The 25000-nt window shown below is 31.4% G+C and overlaps 1 protein-coding gene across 6 annotated transcripts in view; it reads left to right on the plus strand.

The window, feature by feature from the left end:
• The window catches only part of LOC145278100 (protein amalgam-like), a 518373-nt gene that overhangs the window by 492042 nt on the left and 1331 nt on the right, over positions 1-25000 (plus strand). For 2 of the 6 annotated variants that reach the window (XM_080130363.1, XM_080130364.1), the window contains exon 10: positions 265-336. The exons of the other annotated variants lie outside the window; for them this stretch is intronic. In XM_080130363.1, coding sequence (XP_079986489.1) covers positions 265-336 — 72 coding nt within the window. The remainder of the gene's footprint in view (positions 1-264; positions 337-25000) is intronic. 6 annotated transcript variants of the gene reach the window in all.

A 25000-nucleotide genomic window follows, 5' to 3' on the forward strand; every position in this document is an offset into this window, starting at 1 on the left:
ATGTAGAGTTCTTGACTAATTAAGGCGTGGAGTGTTTTTCTTTAAAATTGAACATTCATCGTTGTTTAAAAAAATTGAGAAAGAGACGAGCTTGGAAAAGATATGAAGGTATATTGAGTTATTATGTAATTAGTTTTTGATTTTGTCGACAGATTAATGCTACATTGCCTCGCGATCATTTTGAAAATGTCTACAATTTTTGAAAGTATAACATTGCCATCATCATGTCTTCCAAAAATTTTCTTTTCTTTTTCTTGCTCATAGGAAGCGACCAGGAAGACGAGATCACTACATTGTCTGAGGAGACTTTCTCAGATTTTACCATGGCCGTCTCTAGTTAGTTACAGCACATCAATTTGCTTGGAAATAGAAACATTCATTTTTTTTATTTGACATTTTTCTTCCTGTTTTTTTTTTCAAATTACTAGCTCCCCAATTTTGATTTGATCAAGATTTCTAGTTTGAAAATTTTAACTTGGTTGCTCTGTTTGGAGAGCGGTACTTGCTCTCATTTCTTTTCGTTTATTTTTTAATCAAAATTTATGTTTCTTCGAAAGCTAGAGTTACATTTGCCCCTCAAATGCTTGTGTCATTTTCTTTGCATTTTCATTTTTCGTGCATGCGTTATCACCATTCCGAAATTTCCTCTCGCCGTATGTTATTATAACTTTCTTTCTTTTGCATCATCCTGTACATATGTGTGTATATGCATATATGTTAGTGTATGAGACTGTAAATACATATGGAAATGTATATATAGAGAGAGATACATAAAAATGTATACATATATACATGCACTATATAAGAATGTATATATATTTAAAAACTATATTTGTTTGATAAAATTGTATACATTTGTGTGGGTTAAAAACTGTAAATGTGCGTTTATGAAAATACTTATATATATATAGTCCGCTTTTTTCACCACTGGTAAATATATATATATATATATATATATATATATATATATATATATATATATATATATATATATATATATATATATATATATATATCCGTTCACATACACCTTTCGCAATAAAGCTAGAATACAGAACCAGATAGAATAAAGCAACTGCATCGACAACGAACAACGCCAGACCCAAAGTGGGTTTCGATGTACTGCATCTCATCAGTGACGTGCTCCGACATAGACGCGAACACAGGTCGTCGCGCCTATGAAGTGTGCAATATTGACGACGTAACCATATGGACCACGACGTAATCTATTGGCTATGCCTCGATTTTTTACATTCTTATATTTTTTATCCAGTTCTACATTTTACGATGTGACAAGCAACGCGTCCTATACAACAAAGATAATTACTGCTGGTATGCAGATGGTAGATATCACTTCTACAAACAGTATTGTTAGGTCGTCAGTATTGCACACTTCATGAGTGAGACGACCTGGGTTCGCGCCTATGTCGGAATACGTCACTGATGAGATGCAGTACATTGAACCCCACTTTGGGTCTGGCGTTGTCCATTGTTGATCCACTTGCTCGACTCTATCTAATTCTGGGTTCTAGCTTTTTAGTGAAAGGTGAATGTGAACTAGTATTTGTATAATTATCTATAATCTCCTCGTAATGTCTAATATATATATATATATATATATATATATATATATATATATATATATATATATATGTATATATGTGTGTATATATATATATATATGAAAGTACAAATATAGCCTTATATGAACAGACAAACGCACCCTCATATATATATATATATATATATATACATATATATATTGCTCCTATTTTGTTATATTTATATATACATATATGTTAATATACATATGTTTTGAAAATCATAACATTTCCAATGTTATTTTTCTTACTTCGTTTAAAGAAAGTTATTATATAACACCATCTCATGTCATATTAAATGTCTTTTCGTTTATAAAATGTTTATCTCATATCTCCAGTCATGTCACAGTGTCTTTTTATAACAATTAGTCTGGCGCGAGAAAAGGAATTCTATTCATAACCTTCGTTTACTTCTATATACATCTCCAATCTAAGCAAGATAGATCAATTATTTAAAAACCTAGAATCAAATATAATTTAGCTGGACGGTAAATATGTCTGCTTACATACAACCAGAGCTTACCTTCATAGGATATTACTATAACATAGACCCATAACATATAACACCGTACACATTAATGTTTTAGTTTCACTCTCCACGCATATATATATATATATATATATATATATATATATATATATATATACATACATACATATACACACCCACCCACAGATATATATATATATATATATATATATATATATATATATATATATATATATATATATATATAAACGTGTCGTCATTAATTAATAATGTATTTGAATAAAACAACGTACCAGTTCAGTATGTTAACATATTCTTGTTGTAAAATATATATCTTGTTCTATTTCACAACAGAAAGAGTGTTGCCATTCGAAATGTATATAGCATTTTTATTACGCTTCAACATTCCATTATGAACGGCTACATATATTCTAATTTTTACATAAATTTGCTACATACGTTATTTTACTTATTTAAACACTAACATAATATTTCATAATTAATTAAACATAAAATTTAACGCATATATTCCAAAGAATTATGCAATGGTTTTACAGAATTATATCTAAACAATTCTATTTAGCAAAAAAGTTTAAAATTTTCGAGAATTTGTTTACGGAATCTGAAAAATAGAAACACACATAGACAGTGTAAATACCATTGCAATAGTAAACCCCAAACTTCATTGCACTAAAAGTAACTACGTTAAAGTGTTGAATTTTGTAACTTTGTTGAAGCTGTAAGAAACGTCGGCGAATTTGTTTATTTCCTTGCATTTATCCCCAGTTCTTTCTTTACTTGATCATACAGGCTGTCGTCTAACTATCCCTTGTTCACCATATCTTCCTGGCTGATCAGTTTCTGCTTCTTATACTCTTTCCTATTGGCATAATGACTTTCGATGCTCATTCTATTCACTCACATGCTATCATCCTAGCACACCTATATGTTCGTGTTTTACTTTTCTTCAACTGCAAATGTATATGTGCTAGCATTTCTGTTGTGTAAAATATATCATGTATAACGTTGGTTTGTTATATTTATCGGGTTTTTTCTTTCTAGCAGTAAAAAAAATCCTACCTATGATACAAAAAAAAATTATTGTATGTATGCATACCTATTATAAAGCAATCGTGCTCGAACGAAGATACTCTAATGGGATTTATTATTTTTGTACATATAAATACTACATTGAACCATATTTGTTAATGGTATTTAGTCAAAACAAGTACGTCACGGAATTTAGTGTAACGTGTCAATGTACATCGGCTTATCAAATAGGCTTCTCTCTCAACACAATATCGATGTATGTCGGTGTAGTCATATCTTTTCCTGTTTTTACTAAGAGTTAGGCTCAACAAGTGTGGGATATTCTCGCTGTTCATCAGAACTTAATCTCTTAATCCCTTTTCATAATATTTACTTGTGGATTTTAATGCATTGTTGTACTCATTACATGATCACCAAACTTAAGTCAACGAATAAGGAAATAATATACTAAGGTTGATTGCGAAACCGGCTAATTTCAGGAAGTCGACGAAATTATTAAGGAAGATTTCCTCATTTACATTATGACAAGCGATACTTTCCTACGATTTAATGTTTTAAAAATCTCATAGATACAAACACATGCATATAGTTGTACGTATATATATATATATATATATATATATATATATATATATATATATATATATATATATACATATATATATATATAGTGTAACATTTTGTTGAAAATTCAGACTCACGTATTCTTTTTTATAACTTTCGTTTATATATCACCTTCATATATATATATATATATATATATATATATATATATATATATATATAATCAGTAATCGTTCATATACAAATGAATTTAAACCAAAAAAAACAGATGACTTTAAACGTATGCTACAAAAATACTATATTTCATAATTGAGCATTCATATACTGTTTAAACAAAAACCAAGACTTTGATTTTGTTAAAACAGTATATATATATATATATATATATATATATATGTATATATATATATATATATATATATATATATATATATATATATATATATTTAAATAAGGAGGTAGTCACAAACAATGTGTATTTTTTAACATTATTTTATTCATCCGTGTCTTGGTTTTTCATTAAGAAGTATGTTTAAGTCATTGTAATAATGTTTTTAAATCATTGACATCATTTTACCGCGTTTCAGACGTTTTGTATAGCGTCCTCTTCAGAAATTATTTTCAAAATGTGTTGGAGATTTAAAAATAGCATTTTCGTAGTTCATTTTAAGTTTTTCCAAGTTGTGGAAACGTAATAATATCATAAAATAATAGAGGTGGTAACGTAATAATAAAATAAAATAAATAAAAGAGCAATAAAAATTGAATATTCCTATGAATTGCAGACATTTACACGTTTCCACTTAAGGGGGAAAAGATCAACGATTTGACATTTGAGAAGTCAACAAAACTGCTCCGACAATTTTATGCATTAACACTTGAAATTTTAGATATAAGTTCCTTGGACAAAGATCTAACTTTATAACTAGATTTGAGCCCAAAACAATAAATTTTATGGGACCATAATAGGGGTCTAAGTAAATAAAATAACCCTTTTTTTGGTTTTGCTCCGCATACTCCTGCAAACACACGGGCAAACCCGGGTTGAAATACTAGTGTATATATATATATATATATATATATATATATATATATATATATATATATATATATATATATATATATATATATATGGGGGGTATATGATACCAGGTATATATCTTTCAGAGTTGAAGCAAAAAAAAAACACACATTTTTATGCAATCCTTTCTTGATTCCGAAGTAGGCCAGTTTTTTTTTATTTGTTATACATAAGAATTTCTATATTACTACATAATCATGAGTATGTTTTGATCAGCCAGTTACAGATAACTTGATACCATATAAGCAATAATCCTTGTACAAATGTTTAGTCTGTAACATAACACATTCTACATCTGTATAAGCAATATGCAGTGAAGATACCGCTAGTGAGATGTAATGTTGCAAACCGAAATAAAATCAGGAATGCGTAGCGGAATATAAATAAACACATAAATGCTTATGGAAAAAGAAAACGAACTCACACACACACACACACATATGTACATATGTGTGTATATATGTATATATATATGTATATACATATATACACGTGCGTATATACATATATGTATATAGGTATATGCATTTATATGTGTATATGTATATACATATTTATATATGTATTTGTATGTGTGTGTGTGTAGAAATTGGGTGCGTGTAATATATAACGTTTATCATTATAGATCGAAATAATTATTACTTTAGAGTCTAAAGATTATTTCGAATCGGTCAAATAAATCCACAAGTGCCAGCCATCATTGAGTGCAACTGCTAATGCGTTAATGCATTTGTATTCAAATAATTATGTAATGTGTGGGTGTGTTTATTTTTTTTTCCAGTACATATTTTAGAATTTATCCGTAAAATATTGCACATATAACTCAATTTAATAATAATTATGCTTTTATAAAATATTATATATTAGAGAATGTAAACTGTTCCTCTTTTTAGATCCGATTTCTTTTGTTTTATATTTTCGAATTTATTTCTGTATTTTTAAAATATTTTTGGTATTGTTTTTGTTTTCTTTTTTTGATTTGCATATATTTTTGTTTCTTGGGATTTATTTCCTTTGTTTTTACATATTTTTTATTATTTTTTTTTGTTTGTTTCTGCAATTTTTTCTTTTGTATTTCTTTTTCGCTTTGCATGTTTGACGTGTTTTTCCTTTTTAAATTACTTATCAGTTTTTATTTGCGTTTTAATGTTTTTGTTTTATTTTGCTGTGGCTGTTTTTAATTTCCTTTACATTTTTTACGAACCTTTGTTGTTTTTTTTTTTACTTGTACTGTTTTTATTTTCACAATACTTCCTAGATGAGGTTTCGTAATTAGTGATTTTCTTTTCCCTCATCAGCGCGTATCTTGCATTTTACCCATATTAATTAAGCATAGAATATCTAAAATACGCTCACATTAATGCACTGCGCGACTATTATTTTCATTATTCGTTATCTTTATTAATAACTTACATAGCATTTAAATACGCAATACATTCATTATTACTTTAATTTTAGGTTTCCTTTGTAAAAATATATACATGTATACATTTAAAATCTTGAAGATATCATTCATCCTATGAGCTCTATATATATTCCCATCAGTATATTTTCAACAAAAATATTTTGAAAGCAATATTTTCATGTAAGTAATTAATAGAACCCTTGCATATATCTTACACATAATAAACATAAGGGTATTTCCAACTTTTTAATCTTTCGGAACACCATATAATAACGTCTCATGAACTCTTTATTACAACTCAAGGCTGTTTACGAATGGATATGCATTCATTAAGAATGGACGTACACAGTTGGTAAATAAACCACTTGTCTTTATTGCGTTAGAGGATTCACATGATTAACAAGGATTCAGTTTAATCGTAATAAAAGCCGACATTTATTCACATACATAAACATAAATGAGAATATAAAGAAATATATAGATACACAGACTGAGTATATATCAACAAATATGCTTGATCATTACAGTTTATTATATTTCACTGGACAATAGTGCAATCACAAGAAGTAGCATTTTACGGGGTTGTATTTTTTTAGATCTAATTTATATTTAATGATATATTGGCTCTTTTTAGTATCTTCTTTATATGAGAACCCGATTGTTTAGTAAATCAGAGTATAAATGTCAGAGATGAACTTTGCGTATGCGATAGTAATAGTGGAAAAATCTCTCTCTCTCTCTCTATCTCTCTCTCTCTCATCTACTTCATATACATAGCTGAACAAGCAAAAAACAGTCAAAATTTAAAACCTAAAACCTCCGCCCCCTCCCTATATACATATATCTCCACCCACGTTTACCTGAATCTGCTATCCCCCATATAATACAATCTAATGTAATTTAACCTTCAGAACTGAAACATCGTCGATACCCGTCTCCCTCCAGGTTATCATCGCCTACCGCCCTCTTTTTTTTCGTATTTCTTCTAAAACACTTCTTCCTAATACTAACAACAATTTCTGCAAGGTATGCCGATGCTGTTAGATTGTAAACATGGTCCAACATCCGAAACTATTTTAATATGTAGGTGTGAATCAAGCTTAGTTTACTTCGCCTTGTGATAATAAAGTCCCATGCGCAATTACAACTACACCGGCCGTGAGATTCGGACAGTCGCTATTTATCTATACAATCATTTAAGTTAGTGCAAAATGGTGTCATAATAGTTTATTCGTTGCATTTCAGACTGACTGGAATAGTAATTTTAAACAAAAATTCAAAATTAATACTATCCTTCTTAATCTCTGTTTATTGAACGAATACTATTATGTTTCGTTCGCTGAAACTTATAACTAAGCTCCATGATAAATTTCAGTAAAATTTGGCTGTAGTTTCCGCAGAACAAACAAACGGTCTACTTTAAATATACCATAAAAAAATTCTTAGTATGCAACTCAAACTGATCCACTCATAAATGTTTTGTTGTTTTCTCTATGATTTATGTTTGTCGTCTAATAGGCCGGCCGTAGACTGTCTGGCAGTTGTGACCAGTGCCATATATAGAATTAGACGTCGAAGCCCATTGTTTTCTATTAGAATTTATACACAGAGCCAGACTGTTTGGTTATAAAATTAATATTATGACAAAATTAAAGAGACGAGTCGAACAGACAAAATAGTCGTTAACATTGCATGATTTGGATCCTTGCCTCACCGAACGATTCGTGGAACGCTATTTTTGAGGTGTTTGTTTTTAAGAAAGAGGGAGAGAGAGAGAGAGAGAGAGAGAGAGAGAGAGAGAGAGGAGATCAGAAATAAACCTTATGTCTCTGATTAAAACTATAGCAAAATAGGGACCTACTACACTTCATCTAAGCATGAAGAAATAATGAAGAGACTTCGGTCGTGGAAACCTATGGTTATTGAATAAAACCCAGAAAGAAATGAGCCTTTAATCTGCTGCTATGCATTGAAAATGCTTTTGTTCCATGTGCGATGAAGGACAGAAAAATACACTCAGGGACAAAACCAAGAAGATACGATGGCATGATATATAACGTACTGCAGTTCTGTCTTAAACATCCCCAAAATATTTGATGTGTCGTAATAGGAAACAAGTGATGCTATGCTCTATCAACTTTCTGATTTCTACCTGATGAGTATCTATCGAAATGTACAAACAATTAACTCCCCAGTAATATGAACCGTAAAACATTCTCCCAAACATCTTTAATAAAAGCTTGGGCCTCCACTCGAAAATCTCCCGCCCTTGCCGGTATCTAATACAGCTACAGAATAAGACTTTTTCATTTTTTCCGCAGGTAATAATCTTTAAAGGTTGCAATATTTCTCTAGAAATGCTCCTAATTGATAATTAATTTGTGGTTACCCCCCCCCGTTTTGTCTGATAATGAAAAATATGGAAATACATGCCTTATAGTCCGAAACAATCGTACATTATTACCGGTGGATGTTCTATCTATCTATTTATCCCTCTCCCTCTCTTTCTCTCTCTCTCTCTCTCTCTCTCTCTCTCTCTATATATATATATATATATATATATATATATATATATATATATATATCAAGAGAGAGAGAGAGAGGGGGGGGGAGAGAAAGAGAGCGTGATTGTGTGTATGCATGTGTTTGTATGTGACTATGGACTACTTTTAATCTAAGTCAGTGTACATGTGACAATTTTTATTTTTAAAACATCGATTTTCCATAACTAATTTATTACCCGTGGCCTAGGAGACATTTTTAGTGCTGTCTAGCTCTAAATTCCGCTTATATCAGCCCAAAGTAGCCATCAACTTGACCACAAGCTGTTAGACACGAAGAAACAAATGAACGTGTGCATCTCTTATGTTTGAGTGGCTACTTTAGTCCTTAAATACCGCTTCTAGTCAAAGTAATTGCATCGTAGTCGACGCCTAATCGAAGTCTAATACATCTAAACGTCTTTCGCGACTCGATCTACCCAACACCAGCCGTTGCTTTGTAAATCCGTTTATGATTGTCTGTAAGTCGTCTCTTCAACGTTTTAATATACGGAATAAAATTAAATGGATATTCGGTCGGACGAATTAAATGTAGTTGCCTAATTTGAAGCTTGTTTCCAACGTTATTAGCATTTGTCCGTCGATGTCTAGAATGACGAACTTAAATAATTTTTAATAATATGAATTTGTGTATATATGTGTGTATGTGTGCCCGTGCGTGTGTTGTGTGTGTAAGTATATATATATATATATATATATATATATATATATATATATATATATATATATATATATATATATATATATATATATATATATTATGTATGTCATACTAAGAAGACCCGTATAAAATAAAGTGGCATTTTCTGTTTAAATAAGACAAAAGGCTTTTAATATTAATATCCATACAAAATAAAACAAATATATATGTATATATATATATATATATATATATATGTATATATATACACATATATATGAATATATATACACCCACATATATATATATATATATATATATATATATATACTCACACACACGCATACATATATACGTATATGTGTATGTGTGTGTGTCTTTGTGCGGCGGGGCTAAGAAGTTCCAGTATCCATAAAATTCCAAATAGGAGCGTAATATTTTTTGTATGTATCTTACAGAAAATTAGAAGCTGTTCGATACTCTCGCTGTTAAATCATTTTAACGCATCTACATAATTATACTGTTTTTTTTACTGCTTACATATATATTGTTTGCAATCATTGTGAAAGACTTGAAACATAATAATCAGTGTCCAATATTCTTTAAAAAACAGTCACCATTTTCGAAAAGGAAGTTGTATTAGGTATTCATGTAAACTTTATTCAGAAGTTCAGGCGACACTGACTTTTTCCGTGGCTTTTCAAAAAGTGAGATGGAATAACGTTGAAAAATATACTTTATTATTTTATTCTGTCACAATCCATTAGATAAGATTGCAATGTGCACGGTTATCTTGAAGGAACTTATAGAGTTATTAGCTGAAGGTAATTATCTGTTGCAGGTATTTTGTCGTATGTTTCCTGAAGAAATTAGTCCTTGCCACCAAGGTGCGTCAGAAGCAGCGATGCGTCATTTTAGTTATGGCAAATATCCGTTGATGATTTTGGTACATCTGTAGAGAAATAAATGATAAAGTATCAAATATTTATTGTTTTAATTGTACTATTTTTATCTTTGTAGCTCTTTAACATTTTGAGACAGACATAGGAGACATTACTTTTAGAATGCAACTTGTATGTAAATTGTAGATAAATCCAAATCTCGCCATTGATGTGACATCCTTTTTAATAAAAGGCCCTTCGCGTTTCTGCGCCATTGAGAAATTGAAGTGCTGTGGAATGGCTTCAAGCATTTTAATGGGGGAACATTTTTCAGGCCTCAACAATACATGCGTTGCGAGTAGACCTGAGAAATGTAACAGATTTTGTTTAAGAATAAATTGAAGACATCACACGGAAAACCGCATAGGAGCAATTTTTAAAAGTGTTTACGAAGAATTTTATATTTTATCTTCCGAAAACGTCTAAAATCATTTTGTTAACGTACTTTTATATAACATAATCATCTTTCCAGTAGTTTTGTGATCGGATTTCAAATTCGATATATTGTATTCGTACTATTTTAGGATCTATATTACAAGTAGTTTTTCATTTAAAAATTAAAAAAAAAAAAACACGGTCTCATTTTTCTAGCATAGAATGCTTTTGAAAACAAACAAAAAACACACCACAAGTGTTGCAATAAACCGTAATATTAGGCTTTATTAATTATCTAAAATATTGTGGGGTACCGTGTAAACAAAATATTTTTAAAACTTAATTAAGAGAATATGTGCACCAATATAATTTTTAAAGTAAAGATAAACATTTAAATTTAAAATTATTATTAGATGTAAAGAAATTCCTGGTGAATGGAAATGTAATATTTTATAATATAATGAAACACTGCATTCATATATAACCATACATACATACACGCATATCTATATACATACAACACATACACGCACACACACACACACACACATATATATATATATATATATATTTATTTAAAAACGATTCACCACTTATCAAGGCCCTGAGACCACTCGGGGATAAGGGTTGTTGCATATGCAATAATTCATGGCATTTTTTGTAGTAGTCGTTATTTATGGAAATTTAGAAGATTGAATTACTTAAGGGGGCGGCCCATCAAGAATTTGTTTACGTTGGACTTGAAGAAAACCAGGTTTTAGTCAGCTTGGAAACAGGCAAACAGAAGAGAGTGCCAAAGACGTTCAGTTTTGGGAAAGAAGCATTGTTCATGGAATCTACGTTTTGATTTAGGCACAGTTAAAAGTGGCGAAAGTAAACGAGAATAGTTTTAGTTGAGAAATATTGACGAAGGAGACCGGAGATTGGAGCCCAGGCGAGCATTACACTGAACATAACGATAAAAAAATACAGACTCGCAACGTCCTTTCTGTATGAAAGTTGTTGCAAGAAAGAGAAAAGTCTATTTTGTACTCTGTCAAGGCAAGATAAATTGCCTCTAGCAGCTGCTGTCACGATGTGGCAACAATACTTCATCCCTGCGATACTTGACTTTTGTATAGATGGAAAATTGCATCAGCAGTAAGATATCTCTTGAAACGATAAAAAAATCACACCATTCTTCCATCGACCTTGGAAACAGATTTGGTGTGCATGTTCCATTTCAGATCAGAAATAAAGGCCAAGCCCGGAAGCTTGTAAAAACATGAAGCTTCTATAAGACGAGATACCCCCATTTTAATTGATGCCAGATTGGGATCAAAGCGTTAATGATGTAAAGATAGGAGCTTGGTTTTAGATGATTTAAAATTAACCGCCTACCTCTTCCCCCAATGTAACACGATCAGAGAAGAGAGAATAAGAGAGCACGTGGTCATGTACGGCCTTGGATGTGCTGCCATGTATGGTAGTGTCATCAGCATAGATGTCAACAAATGACCTAAGTAGGTGTGTTAGGAGATCCTTGATGTATATCAGAAAGAGCGTTGGGCCCAGGATGAACCACAGAGGGGCTGCAGCATTGATACTGTGAGCTTCAAATTCTGCCCATTAACAACTACTCTTATGAGCCTATCCGAGAGAAATAAGTTTATAATTGAGAATACATTTCCAACTTACGCCGTAGCATTAATCGTGCTTTTACACAGCAAGCTGCATCAATTATATGTTCACAAAAGGGGAAATGTAATCCGTATTTTGTTATTTACACGTAGATTCATGTATGATCTGTTAGATTTATTATGAAAAGATCACATAGACACTTTAATATTAACACTTTGCATGGTAGCTTGGTTGTAAACTTTCTGAGATATTTTAGCCTTTTTTCTTATTAAACACATTTGTAAAATACATATTTTAGTTTCATTTATTTTTAATGAGGATTTCAATCAAACAGTGAAAAAATGCAAGTCCTAAATATGGGGTAAATTTATTTGTTATAGCACATTTTTTGTGGCAACACTTTTCTGGTATTAGCAGATTACTATTAGATCTAATGAAAATAATTCGTTTTAGTAAAGTATCCTGCATTAGATGTGTATGCCTCAGAGTATAATACTAATTACATCATGACAATGAAACACTCTTATGAATGTATAAGAATGTTTGCATGTATGACAAAAATACTCTTGAAAAAGAAAACAATTATATTCAATACAATTTGCTCATACACTTAAGCAATGCTGTCCCTCCTGATATATCTGCAACGGGGGTTGCAATAATTAATGCCTCTGACCCACTTCCAGTTGTCTGATCTGGCTGAAAAGTTGCATGTGCAATGATGTATATGTCTACGGATTATGTGGCTAATTAAAGCTCTGAACTGTTTGGGGTTCTTGTTTTCCAGGTGTTTGAACTGAGTCAGGTGCGAAATGGAGCCTGTTGAATGTCGTGAAGTGATACGGTGTTTGAATTTAAAAGGACGCACACTACAGAAGACTTTTGATGAAATGAAAGAAACTTATGGTGATAATGCCCTATCATATGACCTTGTAAAACGCTGGCATCCTGAATTCAGAAGTATGTGGAAACAGCTCCCAGACCTAGTCGCCACCCCTTCTGCCATTGATGAGGCATCTGCCCGTCAAGTTGAGGCTGCATTACTATGGTCCAAATAGCCCAAGATGTCAAGATTAGTGCAGGGTTTGTGGAAACTATCATTCATGACCATTTGCATATGCATAAAGTGTCTGCCAGATGTATTCCCAGGTTGTTCACACCATTCCAGAAGCGAGAAAGCGTCGCGCGCTCGATGATGAATTTGGACATCTGCCAACAAGATGAATCAAAGTTTTTTTTTCAAAAGACTGATTACACAGGATGATACTTGGCTCCATCACTATGATCCAGAGATCAAAACCCAGTCAATGCAGTGGAAGTACTTGGAATCGCCACCTCCAAACGAGGCAAGGGTGTAGCACTCCGCTGGCAAGGCCATCCACACAGTCTTCTGGGACCAGGACGGAGTAGTGATGACAGATTTCCTGAAAAAGGGAACCACAATTACAGGAGCCTATTACGCATCACTTTGGAGGAACTTAAGGGAAGCTATCAAAATCAAGAGGCGGGGAAAGGTCAGCAAAGGTAACCTCCTCCTGCAGGACAATGATCCGGTCCACAACTCGAATGTCGCCATATCAGAAGCACGGGCGTGTGGTTATGAAATCTTTGCTCATCCTCCCTACTCTCCTGACCTTGCACCCTCTGACATTCACCTCTTCCCAGTCATGATGTTTTTGAAAGAAAGCGTTTCCCAGAGGATGCAGCCTTTATTACGTCACGTCGTGGTTGGATGGCCAGCAGTTTTTTTTTTTTACCAAACGGTCTCCATAGCTGCATCAAAACGATGGGAGATATGCATAACTCTGGGTGGTTCTCATGTAGAAAAAGACTAATTACTGTGCCAAATTTCGTTGCTCTACTTCTGTGGGAAGTGGTTCAGGGGCATCACTTATTGCACGCCCCTCGTATATATCTATAGAAGACGATGCGCAGAAGTAACAATGTTTCTATATATTCATCCATTGTTATTTTAACGAACTGGATTTCCTCCATTCTTTTTTCCTACTTCCTCTTAAACATCATATGAAGCAAAACTTATTCTTTACAAAATGTTTTAATAAAGGAAATGTTTCTCCAGCTGTCTTGAACCCTCAGCCAGTCTTAGTGAACAAGAACAATACACTTATAGTACTTATGCCTTCGTCTCTTGCACTTGTACATATTCGTTTCTTTTAATCTGTTTCTCCACCAACGCCCATTGCTTTATTGAACACATTTATAGATACCAGTTTTAGTATCTCTCATTGAAATATGCGCAATCATTAATAAAGTATTTAAATGTATATTCTTGAGAGAATTGTTATATTATAGCGCAATCTTGTAAAAGTATTTATACAAATAATTTATTTTGCTTATACGTAATTGTTTTATAGTCAACGCACCAGTCAGAGCGTGAAGCAACTTTATATAAGAAAATAAGAAGTTACTTCCACTAGCAAACGATAAGTGTTGTATGGTAAGATTTCAACAATAACAAATAGATATATTTCTCCACTTTTTACGAAATATACATGTGAAATGAAAAACCTAACAGACACAATAGGAGGAGTTATAGGGCGTAGCAGTAAAACATTGATTGGAACAATTCTTACGTATAATGTATCATATTTTAATAAAATGCAGTTTTATTTTAAAGGTGTTTATTTCGTTCCCGCTGCAAGAACAAGATGACGACAAAGGAATTGAGAAATACGAGCACAGAGATATATTCAGACGTGTATAAAGTGCCTGAGCGGTCTCATTAGTAAAGGCGCAACAGGCAATGTGCAATAAAGTAATTCCTTCTCAAAAAGAATAGCAAACGCTTAGTAGGGTATATAACTTAAAAAACTACCGAACAAAACGGCTACTGAAATTTCTGGCTGCAATAGTAAAAAAGTATTGTTTATTTCTAAGTCCGAGCATAGAATTGTTTTCTCTTGAAATATATTCATAGAAAGGTAAATTTCTGTTGACTTTACAAGAAATGTTAGTATGGCATTTACATTTGATGGGTAATAAAACAATCCTTACAATCAGCGCATTCAGCAATAAAATGCTATTAAAATTATGAAAATGTCTGGCAAGACGGACAATAATATCATAAAGATTTCCGGCCCACTAAATTGCAAATTAATTATTACCTTTAAAATAACTGCCGTAAAGCACTATGAAAATTCGAGCGGTTATATACCTTCAATATTCTTTTGAACAGCCAGACATTATTTTCGTTTTTAAAGCTCGTAATTTGTGAGCCTGAATATGTTATGTGATTTTTGCATGAAAATATTTACAGGTTCTGCTTCATATGCAGGATGATAATCCGTATTAGACGGCATGATGGTCAGGTGTTGTACTAAATACAACTATTATTTCAGGATACGTCCTACGTTTCGGCGATTGCATTTATTTACCTTTAATCGCGGTCAAATATTGCATAGCGAAGTAAGGTTGGTGGGGGAGTAAGCTAGTGTATAACACGTTGTGCATGCATAAATGCAGCGGTTCTGCTGTTTAGACAGCGTCGGCGACGACGGCTCTCCTTTTTGTAGATCTATAACAATCTCGGGACGAAAAATAAACACAATATTTTCCGGTTTCTTTTCGTTTTGTAATTGGGGATGTATCTCACCTCAGTGAATTAAAAACGCCCCAGATACCAGTCTGAAAATGTCAAATCAAAGACATTTTCGGTACATACACCGTCTAGCCTTTCCAAGTGATCAATGATCTGCTACTAGTCAGACATCGTTGCCTTACTTAAATGATTTGGTGAGAACCAGAGTGTCAATGTGATTGTATCATATGGTAGTAGTTCACCTGGACCATTAAAAGTGGCCGAGCTCGCCTGTCAGCATTTCCCTCATGATTGTACCTTTAAACTAACTCATTCGGCGCGCGGGAGAGAAGAAAAAATAAAAGCGTATTACACTGTTAAAACACTTTATTTTAAATGTGGTTAAACGCAATCCGTGAGCTTAAGGAATAAACGATTAGAAGAAGAGGGCGGAAGGTAGTTGGATGTTTTAAGAAAACAGATCATATAAAATATGGCAGTTCAATTTCGAAAGAAGTCATAAGTTCATTTAACCTCAAGAGAGGCAGTTTATTATGGAATACCTAAAGAAGGTGAGCAGTTTAGGAAACTTGATAATATTGTGAACTCTTCAACAAATATTGTAACTGAGACTGTATTTTAATGCCAAGGCCTCGTTTTTTTATTCACACATTTAATAACACCCAGAGATTTAAGTGTTACCATTAAAATTAGCGGCATTTTCTTCCCCAGAATTTATATATTCTACATCTTCGCTGCAATTTTCAGTATATATATTCCAGGAATGCAATGGCATGTCGCTGATTTGAGAACGTTCATAGAAAGGGTTGCTTTCTTAGAGCGTAACCATCTTAATATGGGAATATGGGAATCAGATAGACTCATCTTTATTTAAGTAATTGCTGCATACATTCAGTCATCATAAGAGTACAAATTGCAATCACCTCTGAACTATTTGAGGAGTAAAAAAATCGAGAAAGGACATGTAAAACGACTCTTAATAAGTAATAAAAAAACAACATAGAAAGTCATTGTTTCGTGAGATAAACACTAGAATACGAGAACTAGTAAAGTCGGCTTACGAATCTTAATAAATCATGTATTTGATTTTATTTCATGTGTCTTTGCTTTCCCTCATAGTATTTCGTAATATAAACACATCGATATAAAATTTATTGTTTTATTATATAGAACGCATTTGTGTAAAATAGTGTACTAGTAGCTCTGCGACCTTTTGTACAGTTATTTCTAGCATCTCTGATGAATATTAAATATGGTGACATTTATAGTGTAATACTACACATGAATGAGGCAACTTTCAAAAATATACCGGAATATTTATTATGATTTTGCGGTGGACGATTATTCGTCCGATCAGAAAAAAAGGTTAGTAGAGGTAAGAAACGTCCAAAGGTATCTTTGACATCTTTGTCTCTGCCCGTCGAAAAAGCAAACACAGCTGTGTTTAAGCCGCTTGTTATGTTATCGTATGTGACGTTTGATGAATTGTCTTGTCTCCAAAATGTCCTTTCGATATTTAGATTATGATTTTTGACATGTGTGTCAGCAGATGAATACCCCATTGATCAATAAAAGGGTTTTCCTAATTTACAAAATATTTTTGGGCGATGACTTCTAATCAACAGTGTCATTTTGACGTTCACATCAACATTGTCATTTTTTTTTTGAAATGGCGTTTCTAAATTCCAGTCATTATTTATTTCCTCTGCACACGACCTCAATTGTTCTACAATATGTCTATGGATAATAAAAATATCTGATGCTCCATTAAACTATTCCTGATAAAGCACTTATTAGGGGAAATATGAAAGTCATTTTATCATATTGTCAATCTTGTTCAAATTCTCTTCAATGATCGAGCACGCTAGGTAAGCTGATTACAATCTTTCAAGGAATAATAGAAACGCTAAAGTATTTTAGCCGTGTTGCTTACTCAATCGTTGTGATTGTGAAAACTTCGGCTGAGAATCATATTTTCTCTTTATAAATTCACAAAAATATTCGATTCCTTTTACATGAGGTGCAGTTACACAAAAACGCAACATCGGCATTACGTATGCCGCATCAATTAACACGGTCAGACAGAAAACTATCATTATCGTATATGATGTTTTGCTGAACAAAACCTTTCTTATAAAAATATAGCTGTCCGCTTTGCGTTCTCCGGTCCTACAATATACTGCAGCATGATATTTTAATTTATGCAGATTGCGCATGTAGTATTATAAAATCAATTCTCTATTGTTTAATATACCTACGAAAAATAAGTTGGTCGGTAGACTACTTCACAGAAAACTATAATAATGAGGATAATGCCGTTCATCAAATTCACTCTGTATTTGTTTACAATATAACGAAAGGTGATATTTGGGCTTGAGGAGGAATGCCATGGAAAAGTGATTTCAGATTAATGTTTCGTGTAAAAAATATGAAAACGATGGAATGATTTGCGCCGATTTTAATCGGTACATCTTCTATTTAAATTCATGTGCGTTATACTCGGGCTTGAACATAAGATTTGTAGTCGAATGATTTACCACTGAGCTACATATCGAGACGACAATAACTCTCTTTTTCTAAACAAGATAAAATTGGCTGAGATTTTATTTCTTTCCCTTGGTCGATGTAATGTAAGAGTTTCGCGGTAAAAATTCTTATGTAAGAAAACTACGGATCAAGTTCTTACAGCACATATCTAAGAATATGAATTAGCTTTGTGTGAAATTTTCAAAAGTAAGCTCAGCCATTTCCGAAATCACACGCAGATGTATTTTATATAATATATATATATATATATATATATATATATATATTATATATATATATATATATTTTAAGTTTGTGTTACATAAGCAGTAAGGTGTTGCTTTGATATTTAGTAACTAGGTAACTCTACAGGCAAACACGTTTATATTAAAATAAAGCTTGTTTGCCTGAAGAAGTAACTAGTTACTAAATACTAGAGGACCGAAGAATGTTTGCGACTGTGTAGCATCCAATTAAATTATACCTCGCTCTACTACAGTGTTTAGAAATCTTGTATTAACCTATTTATATTTATACTTCACTAGTTACCTCATCCCTGGACAATAGCAACAATAAGTTATATATATATATATATATATATATATATATATATATATATATATATATATATATATATATATATATTAATTATAGGAAAAACACGAGTGGAACATGAAGTCACAAAAACTATATATTGCTAAATATAGAATGGTTTATTTATTTAATAAGTTTATACGAACATAGTCGGTGGATAAACGGGACTCTTTATACCAAATTATTTCAAAGCCTAATGGTTCTCATTAGAAGAGTAGTGAAGATGGTTCATGCATTCAGGAAACTCAGGAGTATAGTATTGACATCTGCAGTCATTATCCTTGACTAAATATTTGTATCTTCCGGGATATTGTTTACCGAAATCTCTGCTTTGCTTGCTACACCCATGTATAAATTATACCTGTGTGATTAACTTTTGTATACACGTACCCTAGTTCTTAATCTCTGTCCGCATATAAGTAAATTTCAGTTTACTTTTTTATTTTTTCATTTTATTTTATTTGCTTTTTAATTATTTATTTGTCTATCCCTTTATGTTATTACATATTTATCATTATTATTATTATTATTATTATTATTATTATTATTATTATTATTATTATTAATGGTATTATTATTATTACTATCATCATCACTATTATTATTATTATTAATATTATTATTATTATTATTATTATTATTATTATTATTATATTCTTCCTCTGTTATCCCTTCACACCGTTCGTCCTAATTATTTTTCTCCCTTTATCAACTTTGCTCCCCTTTATTATACCTATTCCTTATACTTCAACTCATCCCTGTATACAGGACAACCCTAGGAGTATTACTACATATTAGCTACTATATATTATATTCTGAATATCTTTTATTATAGTCTAACGACTACCAATTTATGCCCACCTCATAATCTACTTCTTTAACCATACTCCAGACCTCCGTAAATCAAAACCCTAGTACACGACGCCTCATGTATTCCACACAACAACTTTTATGAATTCTAATAACATCACGTTATAACAATAGTCTTCATCACAAGTAATGTTCGGATAACCCTTACTTTTGTTTACTCCTCTTCAAATACACCCTTTCGTCTTTATTCATCGTCATAATAGTTCTCCTGAAATTATACACCGTTTTAATGTACTCTAGTCGTATCGGTTCCATCTGTCAATAAAAAAAACCTGTATCTTAGATACGGACTAAACAGAAAAGCAACCATCTACTCCTATTCCTCCGCGTTAGTCTTAAAACATTAACTATCTCCATGATTTAAGATTATGGTAGAAACCTATACGGCTTTTTACATTACACTTTATATAAATAGTACCTTCTCTACTCTTCTGATGAAAAGCATTAGGCTTCAAAATACCTTGGTAGAAAGAGACTCTTTTATCTCTCAAGACAATGTGTGTATACGCTTATTAAATAAATGAACCATTTTATATTTACTCATACATAGTATTCCTGACTTTATTTCCCACTCTCATTGTCATTGTTGTGCTTTATATTATCCAGATAATCTGTGGGTATAGAATTGAATTTGCTCTCCTCTACTTACTCACTAAGCTATATATATATATATATATATATATATATATATATATATATATTTATATATATATATATGATTGAACGTCTTGTCAGACGAGAGCCACTAACTAAGTCACTGAACTTCCATGTGCCCGAAGATGACTTTTTAGCCCTGCCACCGATTTGCACACCCTCAAGCAGACATGACAGTGAAAACGTTCACTGGTTTGGATGAAACGAATAGCAGCGGAACCTGTGTCATCGTGGGTTTCCATGTGATTAACAAAATCTGCCTTAGACAACAGAGCCCGATCACACATCTTACAGATCCAGAGACCTCCATATTTCGGCGGCAAGGTTTGGCATTTCCTATATAATCTCTTACGTTTCGGTCGGTCTATTCTGGCTGCTTCAAACTGTTCTGCATCCTATATATCAGTGTCCTACACTGCTTGCGATCAAATGCTAGGGACTACCAACTCCCAACAGGAATATAACAATTCAACAGACTCTCCTTGATGCTATCGCGAAAACTTATTTTGGCTGGTGCTTTTTCACAGAAAGAGCTCACTATATAAAAACCGTTTTGGGAGTCGATGGTCTTCAAGCCAGATGAGATGGCCCGCCCAAGGATTCTGGTTCTTCATAACAATGGTAGCAATACTGGTTGTTTTGGCCTTTTTAAGGCATATGTATCAGGGGCAAAGCTATAGCACTTTAAACAAAGAATATGTCTAAGGCAGTGCTGATTGGACCTCTCGAGCAATTCTATATGTGACCGGTATAAGGTTCAAGTTTCAGATGCGTATAGTAGTGAGTATACTACACGTGCTTGATATACTGATATTTTAGTGCCAGAGATAGATCACGGTCAGACCAGACTGTATCTTGTAACCTTACCAAATCATGAGATACCTTGATGATTCTGTCTTATTTCCGCATCAAGAGTGTCATCATTTGATAAGGTGCTCCCAAAGTAGACACACTTTTTTACGACTTCAAGGCGATTTCCACAGACGAAGATATCAGGTTCTACATACAGATCATCAGGAGCTGGGGTGTACATGACTTTAGGGGTTTAATACTAACTGTCAGTCCAAAGCATACATATATATATATATATATATATATATATATACATATATACATATACATACATATATATGTATATATATGTATAAATATGTATATGTGTGTGTGTATATATATATATATGTATATATATATATATATATATATATATATATATATATATATATATATATATATATATATATATATATAAACCCATGGATAAGATAACTTATATAATATTACCGCCAGTAATAATGTGTACACCTTATAATTACAACTTTCCTTCCCAACTGATTGTAAAAAAAACTATTCTGAAGAATATATATAAACCCATATATATATATATATATATATATATATATATATATATAAAGCTATGGACATATATTATGTTTTTATATTGTATTGTTTTTCACCTAAACATTGTCTAAAATTGGAAACTACAAGCAAATGAAAAATACATTGTATTTTTTCTTCTGAATCGTTTGCATCTTAATTATTTTATGTCAACGACTGAAATATATTTGAAAAATTGCGTTTCACCATAAACCAGTCGAAGCAGATTCATTCTCATCTTCTTCTTCATCTATTTGTCTTCATAACGCTATATTTCGTTTATCAATCCTAATTTATTTATCAGTTTCTCTTTTACATTTGATAACGGCATGTGCTTCTTTATACAACTATGGTTTTTATATTATTCCTCTTATTTTAAATTGTATTGGCATATTTTGTCCATTGTATTTATGAGCTTTTTGGTCGTATTGCAAATGTTTACCTTGCATTTCAAACGCATGATGTGTTTTTTATTGTTGTCTGTTTTATATTATTGAAAGTAGTGTTAGTATTAATTGTTGTATAATATGTGAATGTACTATTTTATTAATCGTATTCCTTTGTATATACTAAAATTACCTGTTTTTTTATCTTAAGTTCTTAATAAATATTTACATGGTTTAAACTACTTTATTGTAATAATAACGTGTTGCTGTTATTATAAACTACATAGAACACTAGTGTAGTTGCTTATGTATTTATGAACCAGAAAACGAAATTTGTGTTTTTATATAGTTTTCTGAAACTAAACAACATTTTTCCTTACTCATTTCACTAGTATTGTATAATATTGATCTATAAATGTTTTCATAGTTATCTAGTCAAAGGCTTAAACTTCCTTGTATTCGTTACTCAATTTACCTCTTTTTATCAGCTATAGAGTAAATATTATTTATGTTTGAAGCTACATTCTACATAATTAATAATGGATTAATCAATACTTATTAGTTTTATAATTCTTCATTCATATTCAATTACTAGCGAGACCTCTGGAAATTCCACAGGGGACTAATTCATAGGTTGTATATTGTTGTTAGCATTATTTCGATATTCAGCGTAAATAGAGACGCTATCATTACATTGTAGCTATTGTTTAAAACTAAAAAAAAATGTATTTATCTAAGCTAACAGGGAAAACGGCGTAGCCTGATCGTGAAGGACGCTTTAATATGGCATTTAACTTCTTGCAGATTTCTTATATATTATTTTAGCGTTAATGTTCTATTGATTTTCATATAATATAAAGTTGCGATTTCAAAAATAATATATATATATACATATATATATATATATATACATATATATAACTTGCGTTCATCAGCTTGAATCGAAACCGCCCAAACTTGTATATATATTTTTCTGTAAAAGTCTGAGGAAGCTACAGACGGCCAAAAAACGGCCGAGATACTGAAACAATAATGTAACTTAACAGAAAGATACGGTAATAAAAAATAAAACGCATATTTGCTCTACAACACTATTGAACACTTTCTGCAGTTTTTATTAATTACCATTCCCACTATATATATATATATATATATATATATATATATATATATATATATATATATATGGAGCTTCCTCAGCTATAATCGAAACCGAAATCCAAACGTATGAAGAATTTTTGATAGAATTAGTTATAAAAATGTAGATTACTAGAGTGGCATTAGCTATACACGAAACCGAAACCAAGATTTATGCACAATTCCTGGTAAAACTATTTATAGATGAGGAGCGCTATCAGCTGTACTCAAAACCGAAACCAAAACTTATTAATTATTCCTGGTAATTTTTATTACAAGAAATTGATGTACTTAACAATTAAACGACAGTAACTCGGATGCACGCGTGTCATGCAAAATAAATAACGCACACATTATCTTATTAATATATAGATTTTTAGTTTTAATTTTTTCATACGTTGGAAAACAAAAGTAGTGAGGGGATAGATAGTTACTGTATAAATAGATTTCAATACCTTCGAGTAGCAGAAACTTTGAAAGATGTGAGAAACTTTGTAAGTAATTTTCATAATTACGCTTAAGTAATTAATTTTGAATAAATACGTCCAATGATTACTACATCTTCATATTCCCAACCTATGTTGGGTGATTAAAATTTCAAGTAAAAGTCGATATGAAAACAAACTTTAACCAATTAACTATTAGGAATATATTTAATATATTTAAACTGAAAACAGAGGACGTAAATTCGACAATGACTTTTATTCTTATCCACATACCTTACAACACGGATGGAATATTTGCATATTAACAGAATATTAAAATGTAGGAAATATATATATATATATATATATATATATATATTTATATATAATCATTTAATTTATTTTGATGCCTTTATTCATATATGTTGGTTAATGTTAAGGTTTTAGTAGAATACACTTGAGCAAACGGGTCTTAGAGATTTATCATTATTTCAAATATACGACGCAAATGTCTATCATTTGCACGTTATAATTGTATTACGAATTATTAGAGTTGGTAGAAGCAAATAGTTAGATTAACGCTTTTTCTATGATTATATATTGTGTTACTATTATGTGCTCTTGTTTTAAATTCATTTTTACATATATAATCAGCGTGTCTCCCGAGGATAGTATTCGTACATTTTAGCAGCTCATTATAAATTTCGGCAAGTTAAAACAATTTCTGGCTATATTCTCTAAGAATCTTATAGAGCAGTATATTAAACATTATTTTCTACGTTGTTTCTCTGCAAAGGTAATAAGATATATCTATCTATATTGTTATCCATCTTGATAGTTTTATTTTATGTCGACGATAAATGAACTTGGCAGTAATTTTATTTTCATCTCAACGGTAACATTAGAATACATAAATTCCTCACACAATATCCAATTGTACTTCTTTATTTATGTATGATAAAGGTTGGATTTACTGGCTATTTAATATATATTAAAACAAGTTTATGTATGATAGAAATTATATTTACAAATTATATCTGTGATACAGATTGAATACTTATGATATATTAAAAACAAGTTTAGTCATACATTTCAAACAAGATTTTATACAGACTGAATATGCAATAGATATTTCAAAACGTAGTTT

The sequence above is a fragment of the Euprymna scolopes genome, chromosome 6 (genome assembly GCF_053919585.1).
Source record: "Euprymna scolopes isolate OS-2025 chromosome 6, ASM5391958v1, whole genome shotgun sequence".
Taxonomy (NCBI): domain Eukaryota; kingdom Metazoa; phylum Mollusca; class Cephalopoda; order Sepiida; family Sepiolidae; genus Euprymna; species Euprymna scolopes.